Source organism: Heptranchias perlo, chromosome 3, assembly GCF_035084215.1.
Source record: "Heptranchias perlo isolate sHepPer1 chromosome 3, sHepPer1.hap1, whole genome shotgun sequence".
Taxonomy (NCBI): domain Eukaryota; kingdom Metazoa; phylum Chordata; class Chondrichthyes; order Hexanchiformes; family Hexanchidae; genus Heptranchias; species Heptranchias perlo.
The window spans coordinates 102,666,955-102,691,991 of NC_090327.1; the positions used below are offsets into that span (position 1 = coordinate 102,666,955).

General features: G+C 42.5%; 1 protein-coding gene across 1 annotated transcript in view; it reads left to right on the forward strand.

Moving 5' to 3' along the window:
• The window catches only part of itga9 (integrin, alpha 9), a 382,843-nt gene that overhangs the window by 227,533 nt on the left and 130,273 nt on the right, over positions 1-25,037 (forward strand). Inside the window, exon 17 of the mRNA XM_067981373.1 lies at positions 17,846-17,922. Within this exon, the coding sequence (XP_067837474.1) occupies positions 17,846-17,922 (77 nt within the window). The remainder of the gene's footprint in view (positions 1-17,845; positions 17,923-25,037) is intronic.

Genomic DNA, 25,037 nt, shown 5'->3' on the forward strand with positions numbered 1-25,037 from the left:
AAGTAAATTCATCCACTGTAGCCCCTTGAGGGCAGCGATAGCTCTTCAATGTCCAAAGCAAACCATAACAAGCTCAGTGTTTTATTTCATTCCACAGATGGTGGAATTTAATGGTTCTTTATCTGAAGCTTCACTTTCTGACAGAGTAACAATCGGACGATAATTCACAGATATGATTTCAGGGGATGTTGTGTAAGATTAGAAAGCTGGCAAAGTCTTTGAGAGATCAAAGGGATAATGAAGTTCTCTTCTTAATAATCAGTCACAAAGTGATCCTTTACAGTGCTATCAAGTTAAAATTGCTGTGTAATTGATTGAAAAATATGCCAAACCATTTAAGTACTGAAAATAATCTAAAGACAATTTGAATAATGGGCTAATTTCAGTAGTGATGGGTGGATGGATGGATAGATTGTGTCTGTGAAGTACAGGATCTTGTTCAGTAATTATCCTTTGATCTGACTGTGAAGGAGAAGAGTATTACTTTTCATCGCAATGCTGATGTGATTTTCTCTCCCAATATCACTATAGAAAACTTGTGCGTTAAATATAATTACAAATGTTTATACGTAATGTTTGCTGCTTTAATTTGTCATTTGCATAACCTATATTATGGTGCGAAACCTATATTATGCTATCTATTTGGGATGAGTAAAGGCCATCAGACCCATACGCATGTGCTCCACTTTTTTTGCTCGACTGATCCCCTCTTTCCCCCCCCCCCCCCCCTCAACCCCCACCTCTTGGAAGAGGCAAAAACACACAAAAACCTGAAGGTAATTCAGGAATCTGTCAAAAATTCCTCTCCCATCCCTCTCAAGTGATCAGGCATGCCTCAGGAGGCCACAAACCCTCTGAGAAAGATAAGACCCACACATCCAACCTCACTCTTTGCTTTCTCAGTTTAAATGGGTGACCCCTAGTTCTACTCAGCCCCATCCTCCACCTCAAACAATCTAACTACTTGTGTGTGATAGATGCCCTTAATACCTTTTTGAAGATCTGAATCAGTTCCCCTCCAAGCCTACACCTTTCCAGTACATCCAAACCTAAGACATGAAGTCTGTCTCCGTGGCTCAATGCACGCATGCTGGGGTTCATGCTCGTTGCCCTTCTCTATACCTTCTCAGATCCAAATTGTCCTCTTGAGGTGCAGGGAGGGCACTTCCCCACTCTATCCAAATCCAGTTGCTATGTATTTTCTTCTTCTAAGGTCCTGACTCTGCTGTATAATTTAGTATTATGCATGAATTTAATAACTACTGCGTATGCCCTACGCCAGATAGTTGCTAAACATAATGAAAGAAGCAGAGCTAGCACCAAACCCTGGGGCATCCCACTAGTGACCAGATCCCATTGGGAAGTAGCCCCATTTAAAACCACTCTGCTTTTATATAGAATTACATAGTATGTACAGCACAGAAACAGAACATTTGGCTCAACTGGCTCATGCAGGTGTTTGTGCTCCACACGAGCCTCCTCCCGCCCTTCTTCAACTAACCCCATCAGCATAGCCTCTATTCCTTTCTCCCTCATGTGTTTATCTAGATACCCTTAAATGCGCCTATGCTATTCGCCTCAACTACTCACTGTGGTAGCGAGTTCCACATTCTAACCACTCTCTGGGTAAAGAAGTTTCTCCTGAATTCCTTATTGGATTTATTAGTGACTATCTTATATTGATGGCCCCTAGTTTTGGACTCCACCACAAATGGAAACATTTTCTCTACATCTACTCTATCAAACCCTGTCATCATCTTAAAGACCTCTATCAGGTCATCCCTCAGTCTTCCCTTTTCTAGAGAAAAGACCCCCAGCCTGTTCAATCTTTCCTGATAGGTATAACCTCTCAGTTCTGGTATCATCCTAGTAAATCCTTTTTGCACCTTCTCCAGTGCCTCTATATCCTTTCTATAATGTAGAGACCAGAACTGTTTACTAACTAGGAGTGGTCTAACCAATACAAGTTTAACATAACTTCTCTGCTTTTCAATTCTGTCCCTCTAGAAATGAACCCCAGTGCTTTGTTTGCTTTTTTTTTATGGCCTTATTAACCTGCGGTGCTACGTTTAGTGATTTGTGTATCTGTATCCCTAGATCCCTTTGCTCCTCTATTCCATTTAGATGCTTATTTTCCAAGGAGTATGCGGCCTGCTTATTCTTCCTACCAAATGCTTACAGACATTTGACTAATTTGTGATCCATCTCGCTATATCACCCATTATACCGTGGGACTTCATTTTAGTACAGAATCAAAAGCTTTTTGGGAATCCAAGTAGCTAATCTCCACCATATCTCCGATACACTGTTCTGGTGACTTCAAAAAGCTGGATCAAACTCATGTTCTGACGCTGTGTTGAGTATTTCCTATCACGCCCGAGCGTTCTAGATGATAATGATTCCATTAACTTCCTCACCAGAGAGGTTAACCTCACTATTCTATAGTTACTGGGTTGTAATTTTTATCCTTTTTTAAATAAGGACATCACATGCACCTTTCTCCAATTATCTGGCACCTCCCCTCTTATCAGCGAACTATTGAAAATATTGACCAGGCCATCACGTACGACCTCTGACATTTCTTTCAGTATCCTAGGACAAATTAAATCTGTCTCTCATGCTTTTTCCATCTTGAACCCTTTTAATTTAGATTGCACCATATCCCTTGAGATGCGCAAGTAACCCATTTAAGCTTCAGTTTTATCTTCTACACAAGGGGCAACTTTCAGGCAGCTAAAAACAGATACAAAAAAGTGTCTGTTCCAATTCTTGTGCCATGCCCTTGTTATCATTTATAATTCTGCCTGAGTCAATCTGAAACGCTTCTATTTGTTCTTCAACTGATCGGACTCCCTAACAAAAGCAAAAAACGCTTTCCCATTATTTTGACTGTTTTCCACTACCCTCCTTTCCAAACTCATTTTAGTTTTCTATTTGTTAGCACCAACTGCTTTTTATACCTTTCCCTGTATGAAAGATATCACTCATTTTATTCATCTTGAAATACCTCTTTTTGAGTGTAAGTTGGCAAATTGATTCTCCATGAAGCCATTGTGGCTTCTTCTCAATATAAACTCTCTTCTCCCTCTTCGGGATATTTAAGTCTTCATAACCTTCAGATTTTTCTTTCTCGAAGTATTCCATTCTCTTTGTGTGTTGCAATCATCCTCATTGAATCTGAGGTTCGTAGTTACAAAACCCCTTTTAGCAGGAGGGTACTTTATCAGTGAAAACTGTGTCTACAAAGTCTGTTACAGGTAGAAATTAACATGAGCAATAGTGAAATATAAAAAGTATCATCAAACGATGACATATGGACCCATGGGCCCAGTTAGCCATTTCACAGCACCGCTGTGAGAAATTGTTGAGTGGAGTTGAGTGCTTCCCCTTGGTGCATAGGGAAGATTGGAGGAACAGCTGTCTTTGTAGCTGAATTAAGGTTCATCAACCTTTTTGGGCCATGCAGAAAACTACAGCCAAGGCAGTTGTCATGTGCTCTGAAGGAAATCAGCCAAGGCCATCCTTAATTCAGCTACAAAGACAGCCCACCAACACTTGTTCCTCCAATCTTCCGTATGCACTGAGGGGCAGCACTCAACTCCACTCCGACAACATTTAAAAAATTGGAGGGTGGCATAACCTCATCTCTCCATCTGGCACAGGGTCTTCTGTATCTTATGTGATGAGAGTTTAAAGTCCTAGTTTTCTGCAGGGGTTCTCTTGCCTCAGCAGGAGGTCAAAGGAACCCCCAGAGATATTGGTGTAAATGACCATTTTCAGCTATTTACATAATTTCTTTGGTGGTTATGGTGATTTTCCATCGAAAATACGACAGAACCGGGAGAACCCCAGTGGAATTTCAAGGCCCAGGTCTGTCTTTGGTGCCTGCAATATGTCCACATTTGTGAAGGTCAAATTCCACCCCCATGGACTGTTGCTTGCATTTTTCCAGACCGCTGGAGATTATAGCCTAGATATTGGTGTTAATGTGCTACTTAAGGCGTAACTGAGGGTTACAGAATGTTTCTGGGAGAATTTATTCCCACTGGTTCACACCCAATATTTCCAGTCTGTGGTGCAAAGTGTAATGTCCATCTCCTGCATGGCAGGCCAGCCAATGAAAAGGGAGAGTTGCTAATCCTCCTCATCAACTGTGAGCTGCAATTAGGAGGCAGTTAAGCACCTGAAACAACAGTGGGAGGAACAAGTCAGATCCTTGCACTGTAATATTGCTGTAGAATTGAGTGAAGGAAGCCAGTTTTACAGGATGAGTGCTGCAAGTCCTACTGCAAGGACACAGGGAAAGGATGTGCACAATTTATGTCTGATTCCCCACCCCTCTCTCTCTCTCTCGAACTGCTTTGTGCACAAGGCATAGGAGGAGGTTGCTGAAATCAGGTAGCCGTCTCAGCTATCACAGCCCCGGATTTGACTCACTTGCATATAGGGCCCTCACAACGGATAGCTCAAGGAGTTTTAAGGCCACGGGAATCCACCCAGGCTGTCAGTGAAACCGTGTAGCCAACCAATGCTGTTGCATTTTTCTTGACCTTTCCATTGGTCTTCTGCCAGAGTTACGAAGGGGCCTCACGAAATTTCAGGGCCTCTATGTTCTAGTAAGACGGTGTGTGAAAACATTTCTCCTAACCTCCCCTTCTGTTGTTCTGGTGATAACCCTGGCTCTATGCCTGCTTGTTACGGATTCACCAACTAGTGGAAACAATGGCCAGAAAATTACCGAGCTGCTCCCGCTCTGCCCATGTTAGTTATCCAGAAGTGCGGCAGAAATCCCGTTTACGCATGTAAACACATTTTTTGCTGCACCTGTGGCGAAGTAACTCTGGAGGAGTGGGAGCAGCTCCAAGGAATTTCCAGGCCACTCTTTCACAATTTAACTTCCAAAACCTTTCATAATTTTAAAAACCTGTATTAGACCCTCCCTTTTTCTGTTCAAGTGAAAAACACAATTTTTTTAAAACCTTTTTCATAACTATAGCCTCTTATTCCAGGTATCATTGTAGTGTATCTTCACTGCACCCTTTCCATGGCTTAATATCCTCCCTATAAGTTATGACTACTAAGCAAAAAATTAGTTATCAATCATAGTTATTCAGCCTTTGAATCTTCAGCCATGATATCAACGTATCGACGTCCAAGAGATGTTTCACGTAGAAGGAAGAAGTTGAATGTGAAGTGGTGCACATTGGCAGAGGAAAACTCGGGATAGAACCTGACACCAACTGAGATATGCAGAGAGTGGTCTATTATAGTGTGCGTTCACCCATCTGACCGGCAGCCAAATACAGTGACAATGGAGCTCTGCAAACGCATGCTGCGACACACAGGCAGGCAGACACATGCTCCGACGTATACTCCTGTGAAGCACTTTGGGACATTTTACTATGTTAAACGCACTATATAAATGCAAGTTGTTGTTGAGATCTGCTATTCCCAGCAACAAGCCTTTAATGCTCAAGTGGGAGTGTCTGCATTTTCCTAACATTTAAAAAAAATTCCATTCAAGGCCTTAAAACATCTTTGAAAACCCAGCAATCCCGTGGGCATTTTTGAAATAGTGTCACGCCTGATTTGAGTTTCATTATACTGCAGTATAACTCTAGTTTGTTGCAAAATCATATTGGAGAGGATCTCACACCAACATACTTTAGTGCACATAGGTGTCAGGTTGGGATCACTTCACATTGATGCCTAAGTGACAGTATAGAACAGCAACACCTTACGACTGTGAGAGGACTGCTCTCTGCTGGAAGGCAATGTAGTACAGACCTGATTATTAATAATTTAACATACAGGCCAGCAATATACTGATGCTTTAAACATTCTTGTTTAAATTCTTTTGGCTCAGCTATGACAGACTCTTGAACAATTTTTTTTGTGTTAGAACAAAAGTGTTGCTTAGACAGAGCTTGTAACAACATACAGATGTCACTTCCAGTTTCTGAAAGTGAACAGTACATAGCTAACTCTGAAAACTGCTCACCTAAAATTTGCGAACTTATTCTTAGTTACCCCAGGCCAGGGAATTCAAGATGTCAGTTGATTGCCTCGGTATTCTAGAATTTGCTCAGCAGTAGGTGAAGTATTTTCAGCATTGATCTCTGTCCTTTTGTTTAAAAATATAAATCAAAGCACTTTTAATTTTTCAAAAGGCAATTAGTGCTTCCATATGCTCTCCAGATGCTCTTGCACCCTTAGGATATTTGCATTGGAAATCTAGCACGAGAGTGTGACTTTGTTTGGCATTGTGTCCATCACATGATTTCTGTGAGATATTGCACTTTACAAATGACAAATGCAATCAATGTAAAGAGGAATTGGCTCCTAATAATAATACAGAATCAACTTCAGATAGATGGCTTTTATTTTGCAAAGAAAGTTCAAATAGCTTTGAATACTTCTTGGTAACTAACCAATGATACCATTGCTTCCAACAAGGAATTCATGTTCACAACGCCATTACATTAATGGGAAGATGTAGAGGTTATTTATCTGGACTTGTTTCCCTCTCTCTTTCAATCAAAGATCTCTCTTAGTCTAAGCTGAGCCACCTTCCCCACAATTGCTCCTTTAGTTCATTACTGGGACTGAAAACTCAATCCAAATGATGTTTAGGAGGCAATTTATTCGCAGTCATCCATTTCTTATATTGCAAGTGGCCTGACTTTAGGGGCTTATTGAAACCAACCGTCTGACAGCGTTCCAAAGGTGTACAAATCTGAGAGGATTGTGCATCAGGAATAAAAAGGTACTGAGCTGCCCTGCTGGCCTAGTGGGTAACCAGGTATTGCATCAAGCCCTGAGGATCGGCAGCTCCCAGGATCAATTCTTACTCAGTGCTGAGTTAGCTCATTAAAGTTTTGCCACCGGCTGAGTATGGTGTTTTACAGTTGTATGAAAATGGTTCATCTTAGCTGCCTTGAAGCAAAAGGTTGGCCTCAGCATGCTTGGGCCGTAGCATGGGTTAAAATCAACCAGCGTTCCCATGCTTGGTTGCCTATTCCAGTGACCCCTGCATCAAAGTGGATGTTGAATGAAGATGGGATCAAGTGCAGCTCTATGGTCTGTCAAGGCTCACAAATGGAGAATGGGCAACTGGCCAATCTCCTGATGGGCGACCAGTGATGGTCAAGTGGTACCCCAGTGATAGAAAGGGGTAAGGAGAAAGTTGGGAACAAATAGAGTAAGGAAACAATGAGCTAACTGTGGCACTGATTTCAAACTCAGCAACAACTTTTGTATTGGACATTAGCACAGTTTGCAGGTCGGAGTTTTGTAAAGACACATCGAAGTATATTTCTTCCTCACAAAGCTGTCAACATGCTGGTATTGGTTATAAAGCACACAGCACTCCCAGCAAGTGTCTGTCATAAACTGAATTATGATAGTTCTGAGCTGCTTTTAGAACAGGGAAAATAACAGAGCTACTGAAGTTATTGTGCACAAGCTGGGTACCTGACTGCTATAGGCGACAGGCTGAATGGGGTTGTTTTATATTTATAGGATATTCCTTTTAGTTTTTATTCACAATGTATTTGGATGATAGTTACTCTATTCATTGGATAGTTACTCTACTCACTATCCAAGCCTAAATTATTTTTCAGCATGGGATTATATTTCTCTTCAGGAAGTTTTTTGACCAGTTTGATGTTAGTTGGCACTAACAGCAGGATGGCTCCAATTGAGTTGCAGTTGTGGATGAGGGAAAGGTCACTTTTTAATCCAGCTATTTGCTCTTTGTAAACAACTGTGGGAAGCTGCTGGCATGTTTTGGAATTCTAGAGTTTCAGTGTAGAGAGCACTTTACTCTGTATCTAACCTCTGCTGTACCTGCCTTGGGAATGATTGATGGGACTGTGTAGAGGGAGCTTTACTTTGCATCTAACCCGTGCTGTACCTGACCTGGAAGTGTTTGATGGGACAGTGTAGAGGGAGCTTTACTCCGTATCTAACTCGTGCTGTACCTGATCTGGGAATGCTTGATGGGACAGTGTAGCGAGAGCTTTGCTCTGCAACTAATGTCATTCTGCTATTCTATAGGAAAAAGAGAATGATTGGTTTTGGTACTAATCTAAAAACATAAATCGTATTGCAAGATTTGTCCTGCAGCATGTACAGACCAGCTGCAGAGAAAATGTACCTATAATGGCAGCATTTGAGCTGAGTTTTTGAAGCGGGGTGTCCAAATGTTCCTTCCACATAGTGGTGATGCCTGTTTTAAATAATGTTACTTGTTTATGCAGTTAGTTATGAACAGAATAAGTGAATTACTAAAACCTGTGGAATAGACACTACAGGAAGTAGGCCCAGGTCAACAAAGACTAACAGAACATCCGAGTCAACACAGTTAATTAAGTATTTATTTCATTGGTATTTCGATAGGAAAAATAAAAATACAGTGGAGTTACCTTCAAAATAGTAGACAGAATGATTGTGGGCAAGTTTTAGACACTTACAGATGGGGAAAAATATCTTCTCAGCATTATCTTGCATAATGTCCACAATAACAGCACAAATGTGTACCAGTGGAGAATTAAGACATCCAATTATGCCAGTTAAGCATCTGAATGAGATAGAAATTATTCTTTGATGTCTAGCTGAAAAATTAGGTACAGAATGCCAAAAATTCTAAGGAAACTAATGGCTGTAAAGAAGAAGCTTGCTGTTTTGGTGCTGGCTGTTTTGAAGCTGGCTGTTTTAGAATCATAGAATGATACAGCACAAAAGAACATCGGAACAGGAGTAGGCCATTCAGCCCTTAGTGCCTGCTCCACCATTTGATAAGATCATGGCTGATCTGTGATCTAACTCCATATACCTGCCTTAGGCCCATATCCCTTAATACCTTTGGTTGCCAAAAAGCTATCTATCTCAGATTTAAATTTAGCAATTAGGCTAGTATCAATTGCCGTTTGCGGAAGAGAGTTCCAAACTTCTACCACCCACCCTTTGTATGTAGAAATATTTTCTAATCTCGCTCCTGAAAGGTCTGGCTCTAATTTTTAGAAGGAGGCAATTGGGCCCGTCGTGCCTGTGCCAGCTCTTTGAAAGAGCTATCCAATTAGTCCCACTCCCCTGCTCTTTCCCCATAGCCCTGCAAATGTTTTCCCTTCAAGTATTTATCCAATTCCCTTTTGAAAGGTACTATTGAATCTGCTTCCACCACCCGTTCAGGCAGTTCATTCCAGATCATTACAACTCACTGCGTAAGTTTTTTTTCCCCTCATGTCGGCTCTGGTTCTTTTGCCGATCACATTAAATCTGTGTCCTCTGGTTATTGACCCACCTGCCACTGGAAACAGTTTCTCCTTATTTACTCTATCTAAACTGGTCATTATTTTGAACAACTCCATCAAGTCTTTTCTGCTCTAAGGAGACTAACCCCATCTTCTTCAGTCTCTCTACATAACTGAAGTCCCTCATCCCTGGTACCATTCTAGTAAATCTCTTCTGCACCCTCTCCAAGGCCTTGACAGCTTTCCTATAGTGTGATGCCCAGAATTGAACACAGTACTCCAGCTGAGGCCTAACCAGTGTTTTCTAAAGGTTTAGCATAGATTCTTTGCTTTTGTACTCTATGCCTCTGTTTATAAAGCCCAGGATCCCATACACTTTTTTAACAGCCTTCTCAGCTTGTCCTGCCACCTTCAAAGATTTGTGTACATACACCTCCAGGTCTCTCTGTACCTGCACCCCTTTTTAAAATGTACCATTTAGTTTACATTTTGGTAGGAATATATCACTTAACACTTCTCTGGGTTAAATTTCATCTGCCACGTGCCTGTCCATTTCACCAGTCTGTCTATGTCCTCCTGAAGTCTGTTTCTATCCTTCTCATTGTTTACTACATTTCCGAGTTTCGTGTCATCTGTAAACTTTGAAATTATGCCCTGTATACCCAAGTCCAGGTCATTAATATATATCAAAAAGAGCAGTGGTCCTAATACTGACCCCTGGGGAGCACCACTGTATACTTCCCTCCAGTCTGAAAAACAGTAATTCACCACTATTCTCTGCTTTCTGTCTCTTAGCCAATTTTGTATCCATGCTGCCACTGTCCCTTTAATCCCATGGGCTTTAATTTTGCTAACAAGTCTATTATGTGGTACTTTATCAAATGTCTTTTGAAAGTCCATATACACAACATCAACCGTGTTAGCCTCATCAAGCTTTATCCGTTATTTCATCAAAGAACTCAATCAGGTTAGTCAAGCATGATTTTCCTTTAACAAATCCTTGCTGACTTTCATTTATTAGCCCATACTTCTCCAAGTGCCAATTAATTTTGTCCCAGATTATTGTCTCTAAAAGTTTCTCCACCATCAACGTTAGGGCCTGTAGCTGCTGGGTTTATCCCTCTCCCCTTTTTTGAACAGGGGTGTAACATTTGAAATCCTTCAGTCCTCTGGCCCCATCCCTATATCTAAGGAGGCTCGGAAGATTGTGGCCAGAGCCTCTACAATTTCCACCCTTACTTCCCTCAGTAACCTAGGATGCATCCCATCTGAACCAGGTGACTTTTGTACTTAGAGTACTGCCAACCTTTTATATACCTCCTCTTTATCTATTTTTATCCTATCTAATATCGCTACTACCTCCTCCTTTACTGCGACATTGGCAGTTTCCTCTTCTCCAGTGAAGACAGATGCAAAGTACGCATTTAGTAACTCAGCCATGCACTTGACCTACACAAGAAGATCTCCTTTTTGGTCCCTGAGCAGCCCCACCCATCCACTGACTACTCTTTTACTATTTATAGGCTATTAAAAGACTTTTGGGTTCCCTTTTAAGGTGGCTGCTGATCGGTTCTCATACTTCCACTTTGTCCCTCTTATTTCCTATTTTAGATCTCCTCTGTACTTTCCGTATTCACCTTGGTCCTTTACTGTATTATGAATCTTATATTTGTCATAAGTCTCCTTTTTCTGTTTCATTTTAATCTCTATGTCTTTAGTCATCCAGGAAGCTCTAGCTTTGGATGCGCTTCCTTTCCCCTTTGTGGGAATGGGTCCACTCTGTATCGGAACCATCACCTCATTGAGGACCTCCCATTGTTCCAATTACTGTTTTGCCATACTAATTTTTGATTCCAATCCACCTGGGCAAGATCCCTTTTCAACTCACTAAAATTAGCCCTCCTCCAGATAAGTATTTTTACGCTTGATTGTTCCTCGTCCTTTTCCATAACTATTCTAAACGTGATGATATTATGATCACTGTTCCCCAAATGCTCCCCTGCGGAAACATGCTCCACTTGACCCACTTCATTCCCCAGAACTAGATCCAGCACTGCTTCCTTCCTTGTTGGGCTGGAAACACCCTGATCAAGAAAGTTTTCTTGTACACATTTCAGGAATTCCTCCCCCTCTTTGCCCTTTACACTGTTACTATCCCAGTCTATATTGGGATAATTGACGTCCCCATTATCACTACTCTATAGTTCTCGCATCTTTCTGCAATTTGCCTGCAAATTTGCTCTTCTATCTCCTTCCCATTATTTGGTGGCCTTCAGTTTACACCCAGTAGTGTAATAGCTCCTTTATTTCTCCTTAATTCTAACCAAATAGATTCTGTCCTTGACCCCTCAACTACATCATCCCTTTCCTGTGCTATAATAGTTTCTTTGATTAATGCTGATTCCCCGCACCTCCTCCTTTTCCTTCCCTATCTTTCCTGAATACCTTGTAGCCTGGAATATTAAGTTCCCAATCCTCCCCTTCTTTGAGTCAAGTCTCTGCCATTGCCACTATATCATAGTCCCATGTGATGACTTATACCTGCAGTTCACCAACCTTTTTTACCACGCTATGTGCATTTACACATATGCACTCCAAACCTAGACTGCTTCACATTTGCCCCCTGACTTATCCCTCCTACTTCTGAACTGTTCTTTGCCCTAGTGCTATTTGTTTCTCCCAGTCCTCTGTGCACTCCGTTTCTCCTCTCTAATGTTTCATCCTGGTTCCCATCCCCCTGCCAAATTAGTTTAAACCCTCTCCCACGGCACTAGTTAACCTTCCTCGAGGACTTTGGTCCCAGCTCTGTTGAGGTGCAACCCGTCCATCTTGAACAGGCCCCTCCTGACCCAGAACTGGTACCTTTGTCCCAGGAATCTGAAGCCCTCCCTCCTGCACCATTGCTCCAGCCACATATTAACCTGTCTTATCCTACTATTTCTAAACTCACTAGTGCATGGCACTGCGAGTAATTAAGAAATCGCTACTTTTGAGGTCTTGTTTTTTAATTTCCTCCCTAGCTCCTGAAACTTCGACTGCAGGACCTCAACCATTTTCCTTCCTATGTCATCAGTTCCCACATGGGCCACGATTTCTGGTTGTTCCTTTTCCCCCCTCAAATGTTCTGCACTATCTCAGTGATGTCCTTTACCCTGGCACCAGGGAGGCAACACACCATGCGGGACTCACATTGGCAGTTGCAGAAATGCCTGTCTATCCCCCTGACTCTTGAATCCCCTGTAATCACAGCATTCCAAAACTTTGCTATGGCCCCCGTGCAGTCCTTTGCTCCACGGCACCATGCTCTGGACTGCACTCCCTCACTGGTATTCAACACTGAATAATATTAGTGAGCTCCACACTCCCGGAGGATTCCTGCATTGCTTGGCTCTTCCTACCCTGCTGGATGGCCACCCACTTACTGTCGTGAACTCTCTGTGGTTGTGGGGTGAGCGCCTTCTGGAACGTACGATCCAAGAAATTCTTAACCTCCCGTATGCCCTGCAGTGATTCCAGCAGCTCCTCAAGCTCAGAAATTCTGAGTTCGAGCTCGAGCAACCGGAGGCACTTCCTGCACACATGGTCACCCAGGACTCCTGGAGTTCCCACATAGTGCAGGAATTGTAGGCAGTGGGTCTCAGCTGTCCCTCCATTCTATTTCGAGTCTACTTATATTTTATATATATATATGCCTCTTAAGTTATTTATATGTTTTATCTTAATACCCCTTTAACTCCTATTTTTTAGTTCTTTATTTAATATTTATATATACCAGATTCTTATTTAATACAATTTCAGATCACTTTAGTATTAGTATCTCCTACTTAGTTTATTTTATCCTCTTAGATACTTACCCAAAGTTCTGATCCAAAATATTTACCTATAATTCCCCAGGCTCCACCCTCTGCGCTGGTTGTAATGTTACTTCTTCACTTTCTCCCTATAATTGTTTGTCTCCTGCCGCTCTAGCCGCGCCTGCACAGCGTTTATGCTCCTCGGGATTCCTGCGATGCTCTCTGGAGCTGTTTGTTTTGGAGCTGGCCCTTTTGGTGCTGGATGTTTTCATGGAAGATGTGGTTGCCAAATTGCCAACAATTTGCATTATCATCGAGCAATCACAACAAGTCAAGGAGCGAAGCATGGGAGGCAGTTACCTGACTTTTGAACATTACAGGCAGGATTGTTTTTATATCTAGATTCACAATTTGGAGACGCATGTTTTGGCATCGTATTGGAACTCCAATATATGTCATTGTTTTTTGATAGGAGGGTTAAGGGAGAAAATCAGGAATAGGAGGGGAATAATTATCAGATAGGCTGCATGGTGATAACAGATTATTGGGGCTCTAATGTGCAGCATCACTCATTGAAGGGACTCTGGTTTACAACTGTGATTTCCCACACATTGAGTTCTCAATATCAACTGTGTTGTTGGGCGCTGACAGCTGGTGAGTGGAGGCCTGGCACTGACAGCTGGTGAGTGGAGGCCTGGCACTGACAGCTGGTGAGTGGAGGCCTGGCACTGACAGCTGGTGAGTGGAGGCCTGGCACTGACAGCTGGTGAGTGGAGGCCTGGCACTGACAGCTGGTGAGTGGAGGCCTGGCGCCGACAGCTGGTGAGTGGAGGCCTGGCGCCGACAGCTGGTGAGTGGAGGCCTGGCACCGACAGCTGGTGAGTGGAGGCCTGGCACCGACAGCTGGTGAGTGGAGGCCTGGCACTGGCATTTGGTGAGTGGAGGCCTGGCACCGACAGCTGGTGAGTGGAGGCCTGGCACCGACAGCTGGTGAGTGGAGGCCTAGCACCGACAGCTGGTGAGTGGAGACCTGGCGCCGACAGCTGGTGAGTGGAGGCCTGGCACCGACAGCTGGTGAGTGGAGACCTGGCGCTGACAGCTGGTGAGTGGAGGCCTGGCGCCGACAGCTGGTGAGTGGAGGCCTGGCACCGACAGCTGGTGAGTGGAGGCCTGGCACCGACAGCTGGTGAGTGGAGGCCTGGCACCGATAGCTGGTGAGTGGAGGCCTGGCACCGACAGCTGGTGAGTGGAGGCCTGGCGCTTTCTTAGGGAGGCAAGGTGGGATTTCATGGAGAGTCACCTGGCCCACTCTCAGCTATACCCCAGCAGCCAGCAATGGGCAGGCATTGTCAAGTCTCAGTCTATCCTGTATGGCACAGGAAGGCTTCAGACAAGAAAAAGTAGAAAAAAATTGTAACAATTTCCACCCCAAAAAATGTTTTTCTACAGATTAGGCTTAATTCATATGTGTTAGATTTATGACAAGCATGTAGATGCGGAAATCATTATTAACCAATTACTGTATATCTATCACATGCATTACGAGAAATAAACTACTGATGATGTTGGCTGACTAAATTTCCAGTATGCCTACCTGACTTTACTGCAGACTGACCACAGTTAGCTGGTCCTGCTCCACGCTGTAACTTCATCAGAAGTGTAAGGTCACAGGGCGGGACCAGCTACAAAGAAATTCCAGACTGCTTCTGGAAGGCAGGGAATGGCTGAGACAGTCAGACAAGCTCTTCGAGCACTGCCAGGTATGACGATGGGGGCAGGAATTGCAAGTAGAGAAAACAGAGGTGGCTGAAGTTCCGCAAACTACGAATACAAAGTACATTTCTCCCGGGTTACTAGCAACAGTGCCCAGGAATGCAACCCTCAATTCCGGGAGATTCCCAGACAATCCGGGAGCATTGGCAACTCCAATTAGGACATCGGGGAACTCCCCTGCTCTACTCTGAGTAGTGCCATGAAATAATTTATGTCCACCTGCACACACAGATAGGGCTTCAGTTTAATGTTTCATCTGAAAGATGGCACCTCTGTCAATGTAGCACTTCCTCAGTACTGCACTGAAGTGTCAGCCTAGATTATGTCCTCAAGCCACAACGCCTGACTCAAGTGCTACCAACTGCAATGTGGAAAGCCAAAGTTAGTGGATGAAATAGCTAGAGGAAAGAGTGATACTAGGCAGGGAGCTACAGGAGTTGCCAGAGGGGAGATCACGTGAAGAAATCTTGTGATGTCTATGAGCAGTCTAATTATAATCACTGACAGTGAATTGGAGCTCATGAGTGTCAGAAATATCAATGCATAAGAAAGAGAAAGTGGATAAAGATGTTGATGGATTAACCTTCAAGGCAAGAATATTAATGCATCAAATGGACATGCACCACATGTCTGTGGGTCAAAGACTGGAGAGTACTGAAGCAGCCCTCTTTGATCTTTGAATGAGCTTTGGGCTTCAGAATGGTTGCATTCAGCCCACTATGTGGGATAATTCAAATATCACAGTGAGTGCTGCGCATGATGCTGTGACCCACAGAGTGAGTTACATGTGGTCAATCTGTGGGAAGATCTTGCAGGTCTTGGGAAGGGAATTCCAGCCATCAATCAAGCAGGTTTTTGTGAGACTGCAAGTCAACATGAAACTAAAATTGGCACATCATGGGCAGACCTCAGCACTTATACCTATTGTCTTTGGTGATGTCTGAATTGAATATTACAATGGAAGATTGCAACATGTCTAATCTTGGTTGGAATCCATCATGTATTAGTTAAATTTGTAGTTTTCAACTCCATGCAGGAAACAAACAAATAAACAGAAAAGATGTTGGGAAACTTGGCAAAACAAAATTTGATCCAATATCTAATTTTCCACCAAGTGGAAATCAGAGAACTTAACTGACATTTTGAAGATAGCTTTGGTGCATTCTCTCCATTTAATTTACTCTACTTATATTATCGGTGTTGGAAATGGGCATGAGATTATTTTTTGTAGTTACAATTTAATGGTAAAGATGAACTTTTTTTTTGAAAGCTGACAAAGTCTTTCCAGCCCTCAGTGAGTTAAGTCAGGGTTCTATCTGCCGACCCTGGCAGCTGATAAGGATCTTATGACTTCAATCGCAAGAAGGCGCCGATTACTCCAGTGTCTTCATGAGTGTCCCCACAAGAACCACATGAAATCTTCCCATCTTATTTCCTCTGGAGATCAGAGGACCCATTGTAAATGTGGTGTCTCATTGGGTTACCATGGTTGAAAATCTTCAACTAGGGAAAAAAATCCACTTGAAAAAGTGCTGTAAAGTTTGGATCAACTGAACATGAACCAATAAAATCTATATGGAAGATGTCCCAGATGAGGTTTCGTCACTAACATGCTTGATGTTTATTGGGTGTTTGTGTTTTATCCACTCTTTTGCTGACCAGCCATATTATGTCAAAGAGATGTGATTAATGAATTCCTTTGTGTGGCATATTTAGCTAGAATGTGAAAAGTGTTACTTTAACGCTGAGAATGTTTTTGAAGCAGTTTGGAAACAACACTCTTTGCCTGAAGTAGTGCATGATCTCATAATTTTTGAGCTTTTCCACAGTTGGCACCATGCTTTTCCACAGTCTTCTTAAGGGCTGGGCAAACTGTGAACTTTTCCATCACTTCCTTCAGGATTGGCCCAGCCATCAGCTTTTCCATGGCTTCCTTCGGTGCTTGCTAAGCCACGGATTTTTTGAGCTTCCTTCAAGGCTGGCCCTTCCATTATGCTTCCTGTAGCCTCATTCAGCTAGCTGTTGCTAGGGTTTGCTGCTCCATCTAATGGTCTTGTCAAGAACTGAGAAAACCCATTGCAAACCAAAACTAGATGATGATAGGCCTTGGAGTAAACAAGCTAGAGGTTTAAATGTATAATTTCAGCATAGCTGAAATGAAAGCCCCACCTTGTTCACTATAAGCAAAAAAGACAAATTTAACATTTTTCTAAGGGTGAGTGAACATATTCAAATTGCATGGGCTATCTAGTTCTTTCATGCATAATTACAATGAGTGCTGGCAGTCCAAAACCGAAAAGGGTGCTGATTTTAGGATTGCTCGTTTTGCTCAGTAAGATGTCTGAGATGTTGCAAAATTACTAGGAACATACTAGTTTTATGAATTACTCCCCTCACCAAATGCCCCGTGGGATTATATTCAGTCTAAGAAATTAAATTTGTTACAGACTTTGCTGTTTGTCCCATAGATTATTATAGGCTTCCTACACAGCAAGTACAGTAATTCTAAAGGAGCCTACTGAATGTTTAACTGCAATGTCATGTATATTCCTAACTACCAATTTCACTATTATGATGTTAAATTAGGTATTTAACTTCTTCTGGATGGAAATTGGATAGGGTCATGGCCAGGCTGAAGGACAAAGTAGACTGGGCAAGATTGCAACTAGGATGAGAGTGGGTGGGAAGAAGAGGATGAATGAATGAAGAGATTGGATTAGTGCTAAAGGAGGATGATTGGTTGATAGGTCAGTGGGTTTGAGATTGATGATTGCAGAAGGCAAAACCATTCTTTTTCAAACAATACTTTTTTATATTTGAGCAGCCCTAAAAATTGAGATACAACAGGGAGGGGAAATTGGAGCAAAGGGGTGAAAATTACGACTACCTCAAAAAAAAATACAGTTGGAAGGCATAGTTTATTTCATTGTTCAAAAATTGATGCATTTCACCTTTCAACACAACTATCAATGCAACCATCAATATGTGGCCTGACTAACCCTTAATTTCTTCTTAATTTTACAGACTGTTTTTGAAAGAAACTGCTTATCAGATGACTGTGCCGCTGATCTGCAACTTCGTGGCAAGCTGCTGTTGTCCAGGTATGTGATATGATTCAGATCATGTCCAGGGGTGCCACATCCCACTGTGAGCAACAAGTCAGATGAAAAATAACACCCAAAACAGCTTTTCATTTCATTGAGTTGTACGCTGTTTATTAGATCCAGCTTTGCCAAGGGTTAGCTCTTTATATATATATATATATTAAGTATTAAAGGAAATGTTATAATACAGAATTATAATGCTGAATTTTTGCCATGGCTATTTTTTTGACGTAAAGCATGAAATCCAAAGTGATATGGTGAGGCATGATTAAAACCTATCAGATTTTTTCCATTTAGAATGGTGTTCATAAGATAATTAAGGAAGAGGCAGGCCATTTGGGCCCATCTTACTTATCCATTCAGAGAGATTCTAGAGCATGACCATTTTAGCAACAATTGTTTCTTAAAAGACTCCAGGGTTTCATCTGTACTACTCCTCCTGGATAAGTTGATCATTCTTTCTGTTCAATGCACACAGCTGAAAGACAGTGAACGATACACAGTGATGCTGTGGAAGGGATGGTATTGTTCATGTGGTGTATTAATTGCAATGATACTGGTGCAGTAGCAATGCCCTGATATTGCCTAATTTATAATGTAAGGACGCATGTATATAAAACACTGGTTGGGCCCCAGCTGGAGTATTGTGGCCATTTCTGGGCACCACACTTTAAGAAGGATGTCAAGGCCTTAGAGAGGGTGCAGAGGAGATTTATTAGAATGGTGCCAGGGATGAAAGACTTCAGTTACTTGGAGAGGCGAGAGAAACTTGGGTTGTTCTCCTTAGAGCAGAGAAGGTTAAGTCGAGATTTGATAGAGGTGTTCAAAATCATGATGGGATTTGAGAGAGTAAATAAGCAGAATTTGTTTCCGGTGGCAGAAAGGTTGGTAACCAGAGGATGCAGATTTAAGGTAATTGGCAAAAGAACCAGAGGTGACATGTGGAAAAAAAAAGTATGCAGCGAGTTGTTATGATCTGGAATGCATTGCCTGAAAGGGTGGTGGAAGCAGATTAAATAATAACTTTCAAAAGGGAATTGGATAAATACTTGAAAGGGGAAATTTGCAGGGCTATAGGGAAAGAGCAGGGCAGTAGGACTAATTGGATAGTTCTTTCAAAGAGCTGGCACAGGCACGATGGGCCGAATGGCCTCCTTCTGTGCTGTATTATTTTATGATTCTATGTTCCTGAGAGGATGTGGTCCCAGATGAATCTAATGATTCAAAATTGTTTTAATCAAAGGGGAGAATGATCCCTATCAAGCCCTAGGACTAGCCAACAGTCTGTTATGAAGGGGAGCAACAAATCCCATGATTTGCTCTATCAAATGGCCTGCCCCCAAACCTGGCAAGGCTCGTCATTTATAATGAGAGTGGTATAATTCTAGACAAGGGAGTATAGCTTAAAATGTATTGAAACAAAAGGACTCATTCCACTCTTTCTTTGCTATTCATACAAACGTTCTGTAATATTTTTGGACCATTACTTTGAATCTGTAGATGTAAATGAGGGTGGGCCTCGGGCCTACCCAATCCAGCGCAGGGATCGATCCCTGTGCCCAGTTCACACCGCCATGAACCAATTTCTGGACCATATAGTCATCAGTGCCCCTAGCAACTACTTTATGGCATCAGTGAATAGAAAAGGCTTCTATTCCATCAACGTGCAGATGATGTTGGAACAGAACAACACAGGTGAATATGCAACACCCTGGCCACAATACCTTCATTTTGCAGCAGCCACATTACCTTCATTTTGCAACAGCCCATCGTGCTACCATTATTGAAGGAGCAGGCAGACTGGATAGATGGTTACTTGGGAACAAAGGCTACCCATTGGAGCCTGGTGAATGACCCATTGAAAAGTCCTGGACAGAGGCGGAACACGGGATACAGTGGAGCTCATGTATCCATTCTAACTCTGGCAGAATGCACACTTGACATGCTGAAGCAGAGATTTTGATGTTTGGACAGATTAGGGGCATGTCTTTAAGCCTGACAAGCTGGCAAAAATTATCTGCATCTGTTACATGTAGTGCATATTTTGCTATCCAGAGAGGGGAAACTTCAGCTGGAGGATCAGCCTGAGACCTTGGCAGAGGAGGAGGAGCAGGAAGAGAAGGAGGAGGAATTGGTTGTGGGCATTGTGCACATTTTCAGATTTTAGTAAAAGTCCCATCAATTACTGATTGATGGGACTTTTACTAAAATCTGAAAATGTGGCCCATGGTCATCTCCATAATATACTGATCTAATGAACAACAAGCACTGCCTTTATTACCATACCTGTCTATATCCCACCTAGTGATCATTGGAGGACTCCACAGCATGCAAATTGTTTCAGTGGGATTTTGACTTGATGGCACAACAATTAACAGTTTGGTATGACATTAGAGGCATTTTTCTATGTCAGCTACAAAGTTGAAGCTGAAGCATTACAGACATGGTGGTTTTGGTATGAAAAGTGATTATATCAGTGCTTCCCATGTTTGGGGCACAATGTTTGTGGCATGCATAATATGAGCATATATTTAATTTGAGTTTTCAACCATACCTTATTTATCAGAGTTGACAAACTATATTTTTGACATGATGTGGAGATGCCGGTGATGGACTGGGGTGGACAAATGTAACCTGGTGTTGTAAGACTCCTTACATATATTTTTGACAACAACCCACATTAATATAATAGGTTTAATGTATAAAAATATCCCAATGTGGGTCACAGAGTTGTAATAAAAAAACAATGAACACTGAGCTAAAGAGGGTGACCAAAAACGTGGCTTTAAGGATAGTCTTAAAGGAGGAGAGGCAGAAGGTATAGAGGCAGAGAGTGCCTTCCTCATCTGCTCCCATAATCTGTGGATGAAGAAGACAACATTGGCTCTATCCGCCACTCCTACCGTACATACTCCCACATTTGCTCACACAAGGAGGGTTCCACTCTGCCGCAGATATAGCAACCCTCCTCTGCTGCACCTCTTCCAGAAGAACATCCAATGTAGTGCCATCAAAAGGGGTCCTTTCTGTCTATTGTGTGAGCATGGAGAGGATGTACTGCTAGAAGGAATTTCCATGGTAAAAATCAACCTGTCTTAGTCCGCATGATAGGAAGGTCAGTTCTGAGCTGGATTTCAGGACTCACTTTTAGTTTATATCTCCCCCACCATGTAATTCTGCATAAACTGCTCTCAACGAGGCCTTTTAGAAGAAAAAAGATATATTTTCCACTAATCTCTACTGATAGTACAGATGGTTGTCTATCCCTGCAGGTATTTTGTGATGTCTGTCATGGCCACGTCGTTGACTATATTGAACATTGTAGGATTTAACCAGACACAATGTGGTAGTAGAAACAGTCGGTATCACTTTCTACTGGTATAGGTCTACTTTCTGCCAAAATTAATGTACAGAGGGGAACATGAGGCCCTATTTTCCAACACCACACTCCTGGCAGGGAACTCACCTGGTGGCAGTGCATATTGGAAATTTCGGGCACTTGTTGATTTAAATGGTCAGACAGTCCTATGCAGCATGTGCCCAGATTACCAACATGCGCATTTGCTGAGCGAGGTTTCCCACCAGGTTGGAAATTACTGCCAAAGCCTTAAGTGGAACGAACAAAGCATATTGAGCCCATCCTTTTAAAGTGCCTCACAGTATAATATTTACGAAGCAAAACTAAACGCATCGAATGGCAGGCAGCAATTTTCATTGTCAAAAACTAAGACATATCTGTTCAGATTTAATCCAACCTAAGGGCTGTTGTGCACATCATCTTGGATGTTTCCTTTCCTTATTCGTTTGAATATGCAGTTTCTGTGTAAACTGAGAGAATGGAGAATTGGCTTAAGTTTAATTATTGGTCCCTTTAATTTAGCACAGACTGGAAATTTCTTGCCCTGCTTGCCTATAAAACATAAACCTCGGTCATATGATGCAGAGGAGGAGAAAATGTGCTGAAGATTTTATCCTTTGACATCATCTGTTTTATTAAAGGATGGAAGATTGATTTGGAATTGTCAGGGGTCAAAGGAGAAGGATTACACAGGGTAAAAACAAGAAGTTGGTGGTTTGGTGAAGAAATAATTAAATATACTTATATAAAAAAATCACAAGCTCTTTCTGCCTGCAAACACTCCTGTGACAATTAGAATGCTACTGGACTGATCGACTGAAGCTGCAGCCATTTTCAATCGCAAAGATTGAGTCCTTCGGGCTACTAAGAGAATACCTAGGCTTTTGTGACCCTGCTGTGCAACTATTTGAATAATGCAGAACAGATGACAAGATGGATGAGTGATTTGATGACAGATGACATAGTATGATTGGGAAGTTGGGATGATATTTGGGGTTTTTTGCAGCCTCCAGACAAACTGGAGTCTTTATTCCTGCTTCGGTTCAAAGTCCCAGCACAACTGCAACATTGGGGTTGATTTTAACCCCTCCCCCCACCAGGAACGGTGCATGGGAGGGGTTAAAATCAGCCCAAGGCACCGCTGTTCCCTGCTGGCGGCATTTTATCTTCCCGACTTTGAAGTCAGCCAAGGCTCCCGTTGCAAGCAGACAGGGACTCAGTTTGAATCTAAATTCCTTTTGCAGGTCCTTTAACGATTGGAAACTGTAATACGACCCACTTCAATTAGATCAGCTTAATTGTCGTTTTCGCGGTATGTTCGCAAATTGGTTTCCAACATTATGGATGTAAGATTCAACTTCGGTAGGAACCGAAAACAGACGGTAACAGATCGGCATCCGGTTATACACCGGCGATTGAAGTCATTGGAAAGGAAAGTCGGGCGGGTGTATAACGGATGGCTGATCCGCTACTGTCCGATTTCTGCCACTGTGTAAGGTTAAAATCAGTCTTCATAAGTCTAAAGCTGAAGATAATAAGCTCCATTCACAAGTGGCAACTGGTTCTGAGTATCATTAGTTCATTGAAACGTTACCGACACCTGGAAAATTACCCTCCCCACAATTCTTTTATTTGATAAATTTGATGGGTTTCAGATTGAGTAGAATGCCCCTGTCCCACTGCCATACAGTGTGTGAATGGCAGGTAAGTAGTAACTGTTTCGTTCCTGGTTATCTAAATGCTTGTTTTATTACCAGTATGTTACTCACTTCATTATCATGGCAATTAAGAATACTTCCTTCTCAGTGCGCAGTTAAGGACTTTTCGTTTGAACTGAAATTCAGCATTTGAAGGGTTAATAGCACTCATCTGAAAAAAGTTACCAGGGCAGACAGAAAGCTTAAAGGACTGGGACACTGTGGCTTATCTGCAGTATTTAGGTATTATGGTCAGGGTTTTCTGCTTCTTTGCTCACCAGCCTACGATTTTCCACCCATTAAAGTGGATGGGGAGAAGATCACAGGCTGGTGCATGCTTAAGCAGAAAACCCCAGCCTCTGTTTAGACAGTTAAGTCCCACTTGACAGTGGGAGGAAATGCTGTTTAATTTTTTTGTGATTACTACCTTCTTGTTGCTATTTTTAAATTGTGCCCTGGGAAGTTCTTGGTCCATTTAAATAAGACCTTGGTTTAACATCTCACCCAAAACACAGCACCTTTGACTCCATCAGCAGTACTGCCTGCAATTCCCAGCCCAGGGTATAGGCTGACCTCCTGGAGTGGGGATTGAACTTGAGCCCATCTGACTCAGCAGGGGGCATGTTGCAGGGTAGAAAATCATGTTCCAAATCTCTGGTGCTGCCTGATACGTGTATGCCACCTGATGACATTTGATTATTTTACTATACTAGCGGGGTGAATTTCCTCAGGGCTTCTCCCATTTTGCTGCTGTACGTTTGGCGGAAACCCTGTTTACTTGTGTAAACGTGATTCCACTGAACCTCCGCTGAAGTCACAGCAATGGAGCAGGAGAAGCCGCGAGGTAATTTTTTCTGATGCAGTTTTGCTGCTGCCATAGCAGCCACAGTTCTTGAGAAGGGCTGATTGCATTTGATCCGCCAAATGACTCCATTGTAACACTGAGAGTAGAAACAATGCTTCAGGATCATGATGTGAATTGGACCTACTATAGACTGGCACAAGTCTTGGATCAGTGGGCGATGACCAATAGGTTTGCATAATCTGTGTGAGACCAAGTTACAGTGAACACACTGGGCGCTCTGACTTCCTTTGAAACTTGGAATGTCACTGCTGGTGCCAGTTGTGTGGCACACAGTGTGTGTGGATGCCTGCTCATGTACACTGATGCTTTAAATTTTGAAGAAACCCAAATATACAGGCAGTAGAAACCAGCCAGTGCAACAGAGACATCATTATCCAGTGTGTGTTCTCCCATCAGCAGGTTAGGTATAAGAAGGACTTAAGCAACTTCCTCTTAAATTCAAGATGAGGCCAATTCCTCCTCTTCCTAAGTTCAGTGAAGAAAGTTGGAATAGGTACAAACTACGATTTCCTAAAACAAGATTTCTAAAATAATTATCAACATGAGGAATTCCACTGCCAAGATTTCTTTGAGAAATTAGTAGGCTGGAAAATGTCCCATTTAACAACTGTTCATGAAGACCAATTTGTCACTTCAAACCGTTTCCGACCGTCTCTTTTCACTGAGCCTCTCATTTGAACCTGGATGTGCACGTACGCTTGTTTATGTGCTTGTATATAAATTGACACCTTCCTCCTCCATCTGATGTCAAGAATTCATGTGACACAATTCATGCATTGCAATCTGATGGTCAGCTGGGGCTCATACTATTATTAGCAGCAAGAGCCAAGTTTGTGGCACCACGGGTGGCTCAGCTGCACAGGAGGGGAGGAAGAAGAGTGGCAGGGCTTATAGTGATAGGGGATTCAATTGTAAGGGGAACAGATAGGCGTTTCTATGGCCGCAAACATGACTCCAGGATGGTATGTTGCCTCCCTGGTGCTAGGGTCAAGGATGTTGCGGAGCGGCTGCAGGACATTCTGGATGGGGAGGGTGAACAGCCAGTAGTCGTGGTCCATATCGGTACCAACGACATAGGTAAAGAAAAGGGATGAGGTCCTGCAAGGTGAATTTAAGGAGTTAGGAGATAAATTAAAAAGCAGGACCTCAAAGGTAGTGATTTCAGGATTACTACCAGTGCCACGTGCTAGTG